This window comes from Pteropus alecto, unplaced genomic scaffold (assembly GCF_000325575.1).
Source record: "Pteropus alecto unplaced genomic scaffold, ASM32557v1 scaffold5, whole genome shotgun sequence".
NCBI lineage: Eukaryota > Metazoa > Chordata > Mammalia > Chiroptera > Pteropodidae > Pteropus > Pteropus alecto.
Genome location: NW_006441953.1, coordinates 33279323 through 33286956, shown reverse-complemented (window position 1 = coordinate 33286956; position 7634 = coordinate 33279323). Strand labels below are relative to the sequence as shown.

The 7634-nt window shown below is 54.5% G+C and overlaps 1 protein-coding gene across 1 annotated transcript in view; it reads left to right on the top strand.

Annotated features, from left to right (window-relative positions):
• Window positions 1-181: 181 nt before the first annotated feature.
• TMEM175 (transmembrane protein 175) overlaps window positions 182-7634 on the top strand; it is an 11004-nt gene continuing 3551 nt past the window's right edge. Inside the window, 7 exon segments of the mRNA XM_025051766.1 lie at window positions 182-344; window positions 3494-3654; window positions 3842-3880; window positions 4719-4816; window positions 6699-6750; window positions 6924-6959; window positions 7428-7511. Coding sequence (XP_024907534.1) covers window positions 3502-3654; window positions 3842-3880; window positions 4719-4816; window positions 6699-6750; window positions 6924-6959; window positions 7428-7511 — 462 coding nt within the window. The 5' untranslated portion in view covers window positions 182-344; window positions 3494-3501.

The window sequence follows — 7634 nt, the reverse complement described above, 5'->3', positions numbered from 1 at the left end:
CAGGTGGTCGTGCCTGCGGAGACGGGTCGTCGGGGCGCCCCGCGTAAAGACGCGCCGCGGGGACCTGGGCGGGGCCGGCGCCGTGTAACCGCCCTCGAGGCAAGTGTAGCTCTGCCTTGCGGCGACGTTTAACAAGATCCGTGGCACCGCGGAAGGGCCTGGCTTGTTTGGCTTGGTGGGGGCCCCACATAAGCGTTTTTCTTAAAAGGAATGGGTTGTTACTAAAAGACTGAAAAACGTAAGTTTTAAAAACCCAGTTTTCCAGCTTCTGTAGGAAAATCAGACCCGGCAACATTGGACCTAGAATCTTGTGTGTCACCAATCACCGAGAGCTGCCCCCTCAGGTAAGACAATCATTCACCTGACCAGCTTGGCTCGTTTTTGTCACCTGTCTGGTTTATGTACGTGTTGCATAAAGAGGCTGCAGCCTCTTCAATAAGAGCATTCATTCTCAAACTTAAAAGTGGATTTGAAAGCCCCAGTGACCATCGTAATTTTTCCAGAATTTCAAGCTATTAAAAATCTCTTTCCAGACAGGCTAGTACGTGTCATCTTTATAACAACAGCAGTACTTTATTGCTTACAACTTCCTTCTATGTAGTGGTTCGTTGTCCTTGTCCTAGAGTATCTTGGAGAAGAAGGCAGACTGTGGTTAATCCCCCCCCACCCTTTTTTTGGTGAGAAAACAGACTCGATAATGTCATTACTTGGCCACAGTTAACAGGTGATACGGCTAGAATTTCACACAAGTCGTATGGCTTTACCAACCAGTGCGTTTGTCTGGTACCTGGAGTACAAAGATTGGGAGCGCGAGAAGGACTCCAGGCTAGAGACAGGTATTTGGATGGTCTCAGCACGTGGATGGTGGTTGACTGTAAAAGACCAAGAGAGTATCGGTGAGGACAGCGTAGTTAGAGAAGGGTTAGAGCCTTCGGATGGTGGACAAGTGTTTGGAGAAAGAGCAGCCAGGGAAGCAGGGAGGAAACCGAGGGAGCATTAGGTCATGGAGCCAAAGAGAGAGGGCGATTCCAGAGATGAAAAGGTAGTGACAGAGGCTACTTAACAGTCATACAGCAAAAGGAGAATGAGAGGTGTACGATGAGATTGTTAGTGACCTCGCCAGGAACAGTCCCATTGCAGTGGTGGGGTGGAAGCTACACATTAGCATAAACGGAGGCGTAAACGAAGAGGTAGAGACTCAGGAAGTTCGTCTGTGGAGGAGGAAGTATGGAAGCTGGAAGGGTGATGTGGTGTTGAAATGGTTAAAGCTGATGGAAGGGAGCCAGAAAGTCTGCTGATAGAGAAGAGCTGGCAACAGCGAAGGGAAGCCCCCTGGAAGATGGGAGGGGAATGACATCAGCGTGGGGGGAGGGGGGCGGTCTTCGCTTTGGACACAGAAACACTTTTCAATGTGAGGGGAGGAAGACGGGCCGCAGTTGCAGGTAACTGTGTGTTTACTGAAACGAAAGTGAAAGAATTCTCTGGTGACTCGGATTTTCACTGAGAATAAGGAAAAGAAAACACCTATGGAAAATGAGCAGGGAGTCGAGAGAGCGAAGGTTGGAGCAGTGTGGAAAGGATCAGAAACAGTTTTGTGGAAAACCTGGTGATTATCTCCGCTAGAACACCTGACAGACTTGGAGGTTCATCTGAATTTGGAGACCATGAAGTTATCCACACACGCCTCACATCAGATGGAGGCTTCTAAGTGGTGTCGTTACTTAGGAAGCCAGCGTCCACTCAGACTTTATTTCCTGAGTATTTACAGAGCTCCTTTACATACCGGCACTGCCGTAGCCACTCTGGTAACTCCGTCTGAACCCAAATCCGTGTCTCCAGGCCTCACCTCCCTCCTGAACTCGCAGACGTTTGTTCTTAGATATCTCACCTCGGACACACATGCCCAAAGCTGAATATGCGATCTTCAGCCCCACACACCTGTACTCTGTAGCAGATTTCACAGCAAAGGATACTACCAGAAGTTAAGAGAATCATTTCATGGTGACAGAGGATAAACGCATCAGAAAGACAAAACAATCCTAAACAGTTCTGCACCCAGTAATAAAGCTTTAAAATGCATGAGGCAAAATTAACGGAACCACCAGGACAGACAGACACCCCGTAGTTGCAGTTGGAGGTGTCATACTCATAGTAAATGATAGAAGAGGTACCCAGAAAGTCACCATCCATCAGCTTGACCTAATGACTTCCAAAGAGCACTCTACACAGTAACAGCAGGAGACACATTTTCAAGTGTATGAACAGCAGTTACCATCACGGATCATATTATGGGATGTGAAACAAATATGTTCCCTGGCCACAATGGAAAAAAGTTAGAATAAACTGATACCTGTTTGAACCTACTGACCCACTACTCATGGGGCAAAGGAGAAATCAAAAGGGGAATTAGAATTTTGAATGAAGATGAAAATGCAGCATTTTGAAATTTGTGGTACATGTCTAAAACACTACACTGGGTCTCAAATCAGCAACCTCAGCATCCATCGTAAGAAAAACGGGCAAAAGAAATCCAAAGTAATAATGTAATCTACAATGAAATAATAAATGTCATTGATAGTTATCAATGTAATAAGTAGTAAATATTAGGAATAACAGCACAGTGAAAATCAATGAAACAAAACAAATATAATAGAGAAAATCAATGAAACCAAAAGCCAATTCTCTGAGATCAGTAAAATAGAGAAATCTGCCCAAATTGAACAATAAAAAGATAAGTTAACCATACGAATGAGTAGTGGCATCACAGCTAAAGTAATCAGAATACATCCAACTGTGCCAATAAATTCCACAACCTACATGAAAGGAGCAAAGCCTGCTGAAGCTAACTTAAGCAATAGATACCTAAGCGGCTCAAAGCTCCAAACTTGTTAAAAACATTCCCGCAAAGGGACTCCCAGAGCTGGATGTCTTCACTGGGAATTCCACACCAAAAAGTCAAAAAAGAAAACCAGTTCTAAACATCCACTTAAAACTGGTGGAAGGCAGTATTTCCAGCTCGCTTTGTCAGAATAGCGTTTACTCTGAGCAGATTTGAGAAGTTGCACAGAAAGAAAACCAAAGACCGATGTTCCTCATAGACACAGGTGCAACATTTTCTTAAACTTTTTTATTTAGCAAACTCAACCCAACACGATGTAAATTTGGACTTTCGACAGGGATTCCATTGCCCTTGTAGATGAATTGGGAAGTACTGATGCCTTAATGATGGGCATCAGGTCTTCCAGGCCATGAGCACAGGTGTCTTTGTTTGGGTCTGTAATCAATCTCTTTCAGCAGTGCCTAGTACTTCCTTTGTTGAATCTGTTCCTAAGTATTTTGATGCTGTTATAAACGGAACTGTTCCCTTAGATTCATTCTCAGGCTGCTTATTGCTAGTGCATAGAGTGCATTTGATCTTTGCGTGGTGATCTTACCTCCAGCTGGGCAGGCCCCCGGGAGCGCCCGGCACGCTCAGACCTGCGCTTCTTCCCAGGCCCCACCATGTCCGGGCCCGGGACCCCAGAGCCAGCCCTCTGCGTGCAGGGAGACTCCGCCGCGGGCACACAGGACGAGGATGTTGCCGATGGGACCCAGCACTCCCACCGCATGCTCAGCTTCAGCGATGCCCTGCTGTCCATAATCGCCACTGTCATGGTCTGTGTGGGGCCCACCCAGCTCAGAGCCTCCCCTGCCCCACCCCTCGCCTGGGACCCCCGGCCGTGCGCCCAGGCAGCTTTGGGGGGGGCCACTCAGCACTGGCCCGAGTCCCCAACACCCTGGCACCCGAGGAACAGTCAGTGCCCAAGGAGTATCTTGGTTCCCTTTGTCTTTGTTCCCACAGATCCTGCCTGTGACCCACACGCAGATCTCCCCAGAACAGGTACTTGAGCACAGTCTGCAAAATCCGGTGTGCGGGTGAGGGTCCACGAGCCCAAACCTGGCCGGGGAGACCCTGGCCTGCGGACAGAGGCATTGCCTCTCAGGGGCGGGCTGAGAATGAACGTGCATAGGCCTGCCAGGCGTCAAGTCATGGTGAGGCGCCTCAGCCTGCTGCCCCTGGAGCAGCCCTCGCAGGGTGCTCGGCGGAGAGGGTGGCCTGCCTGCCTGACAAGCAGGCCCAGTGGCTGATGGCCTCCAGGGGAGATGCTCCTGCCCAGGCTTCCTGGGCGCACAGGGACACGTGTGGTTTTTGTCGTGGAGGTGAGTGGGGACGGTGTTCTAAAGCAGTTTTCATTTAGAGCCAACTTGGAATGTTTCTGCTCTGTAAGTTAAATGGTGACACAGTTAGAAGCTGGACATGACTCTGGAGGACAGTCGACATCCCCGGGTGCCTCCTGGCGTGTGGATGGGCCATCCTCGAGGCAGAGGGGTGAGGGGGTGCGGTGCAGGGCCTACCACACCTCTGCCTGGGTGCGGTCCCACCCCTACTAGCGTGCGTGGCCCGGCCGCCTTCAGTAGTGGTTGGGACTGCTCAGAGTTGGCCTTTTCATTTGGGAAGGCGATAACGATGCTTCTCGCAGGGTTTTGGTGAGAATTAATAGAAAAGCAGATGGGACCTGGCTTGGGCAGCCAGCACCCCACACGGTGCCTGAGGCCCGGTGCCGGTTCTTCTGTTCTGGAGCTCCCCTCAGAGGGACCCTGCTGGGCTCAGGAAAGCCCTATCCCCACTGGAGCCGCCATGGAGTGCAGCTGGCTGACGCTGTGCCCTTCTACTTCAGCAGTTTGACAAGAGTGTACAGAAACTTCTAGCAACCAGGATTGCTGTCTACCTGATGACGTTTCTCATCGTGACCGTGGCCTGGGCAGCTCACACGAGGTGCGGGTCTGGCCAGGCCTGCCTTCAGTGCGTAAGCCTGGGGACTGCAAGCCCCACCCGGCCGGGGTCAGCGCAACAGAAAGCATGCACTCCCAGTACCAACAACCTTCTTGGGGTGTCAGGTAGCCCCTCACTTCCTGGGCTGTGCCCCTCCCTGCCCCTCACCAGAGTCCTCATTCCAAGCGTCCTCTTCCTCCTGTGCATACAGCAATGGCAGGGCTTACCATTTACAGCAGAGATGCCCACTCCCCAGACCATGGACCGGTATCAGTCCGTGGCCTGTAGGAACCGGGCCCCACAGCAGGAGGTGAGGGCGGGCCAGCGAGCAAAGCGTCATCTGTGTTTGCAACTGCTCCCTAGCGCCAGCATCACCGCCTCAGCTCCGTCTCACATCCTCAGGCATTAGACTCTCATAGGAGCACCGGCCCTTGGTGCCAGAAAGGTTGGGACCACTGGTTCACGGGCCTGACGAAACAGGGTGACGTGCACGGTGGTCTGGGTTACTACCTGCTGGAGCCGACGAGGGCACAGGGCAGGGGTGCAAGTTGACACTCTCTGCTCCCTGTGCCGCGGTGCGGGGGTGGGAGTCGGAGGCACAGCCCTCCATTGTTGTCCTCAGTCTCTGGCCAGGAGGACGAGGCCACAGGACCTGAGCCCTGGGACCTGAGCTTTCCCTTAAGGAGCAAGAGGTTTCTTCGGATCCTAAGGAAACAGGGCCCCCGAGTTGTAGGGGACCCAAGACCCAACTGGGGCACCCAGAGAGCGGTGGGGCGGGACACCCTCGGTAAGGAAATGCTCCCGGCCAGGGTGCCGAGGGTGCAGGAAAACCCACAGGCTTGGGCTCTGGCACGTGCATCGAAAGTGTCCAGTGCTTTCAGCAAAGTGATGGTTCCTCATGGGACAGGCTCAGGGATGGCTTTTCTCTCCCACCTCCCTTGTTTACGGAGAGAGGAGGTGACAGTTGGCCTCTTTTCTGGTCCTGCTGGTGATTGTGGAGGCTGCTGGTCCAGCCAGGCAACGCAGCAGCCCAGCGGGAGGACAGGGCCACTTGTGCCTGTTGGCAGGCTGGTTCATCGGCCACACCCACTGCCGAGTCCGCCTCTGGGAGCGGCAGATTCCCGCCTGGCCTCCCCTGTCCTCCTCGCTGGCCACGGGGGACATGGTCCCTTCCTCTGACTTGGGAGAAGTGCACCGCCCTGAGTGCCGGCCCCCCGAGGCCCCCACTGTGCCTAGCTGAGCCTAGCTCAGAAGAAGGCCAGTCTGCAGAGGGGCCAGGACCCTGACGGAGACCCCCTGAAGGGCCTGGCAAGGAGGCGGGGCCTCGGCAAAGCTGTTCCAGGTCCTGAGCCGGCTTGGGGAGCTCCGCTAAGCTCGCTTCCGCCTTCCTCAGCACGCAGGACTGTGTGGAGCGGGCCCTTCCCGCGGGCTCCACGTGTAACAGATGAACGGGTTTCCCTCTCTAAAAGTGATTTTGAACGTGAGGCCTGGAAAACAGTTTTGCCGTAGGCTGGCGCTCAGCCTTCAGGTTTCGGTCTCCTGCGTGGCCAGGGGAGCCCCTTTGTGGCGGCGGCTGCAAGGAGCGTGCTCAGCCACCACGCAGCTTCCTGGCACGTCCGTCGGTGCAGACCGGCGCTGTTCGGAGCAGTGGCTGTAAGTGGGTAGGAAGGTGACGGGGGACACTTGGAAGTGTTGGCATGGCAGTCTCCAGAGACGTTTTCTTCATGTTTCAGTATTCTCTGGCTTTCGCACACTAGATAGTGAAATTTGGTTTAAAATGACATATTTTGACATTTCATCAGAAAATGCTGGACAACGTGAATGTTTAATGCCGTTAACCATGTTTTGTTGACGTGCGTCTTTTCCTGTTTCTCTTTGACTGTAGATTGTTCCAGGTTGTTGGGAAAATCGACGACACGCTGGCCTTGCTCAACCTGGTGAGTTTCCCTTCGTTTTTGCGGAGACGGTGTGTGGAGTCCCGCCCCCCGGGGGTGGAAGCGCATGCTGGGCTTCTCCAGCGTCCTGTCCCCACCCGGCCCCTCAAGGCTCTTGGCGGGCAGGTGAGATGACCAGCCTGGAGTGACCTGCTGGCCGTCTCTCCTCCATCCAGGCCTGCATGATGACCATCACCTTCCTCCCGTTCACAGTGAGTGCTGCGACCTCCCGGGCCTCACTGAGGGCCCCGGGGCCCCCGCCAGGCGAGGGGGCTCACAGCCCAAGACGGTCCCTCCTCAGGGACGCTGACGGCTGGGTGGGCCTGGGCTGCACAGCTGGGAAGAGAAGGGGTTCCAGGTGGCAGTCGCATCTGCCTGGTGAGGGAGGTTCCCTGGGGTTCCCAAGCTGGGTGGAGAAGGTGTCCGCTCCATGCCCCTACCTGCCCTCAGCCATCCCAGGTTACCGCAGTGTGTGGCCCCCACACCCTTGTCCCCCACTGACTCTGTGCGTCCAGAATTGGGGCCTGGGTTTCCGTGAGCCCAGCCTCAGCTCAAGCATGCCACGGAGTTGCTCTGGAGGGAGGAGGCCCCGGGCCCCCAGCCACCGCCTCCAGCACACTCAGCTGGGGGCGCGGAGGCTGGTGGGCCTGCAGGCTGTGCTCTGTGTTTTCTGGCTGCAGTTTTCCTTAATGGTGACCTTCCCCGAGGTGCCTCTGGGCATCTTCCTGTTCTGCATGTGTGTGATCGCCATCGGGGCCGTGCAGGTAGGACGCCCGCGCTGCCTGCCCCTCCGCGCATGCGTGTCCTGGCGCAGCCCCCGTCTGCACACGGGCATGGCGTGTTGGCTCCGAGAGCTGTGGGGACGGGGCGCGTTGTGGGGCGCCGCA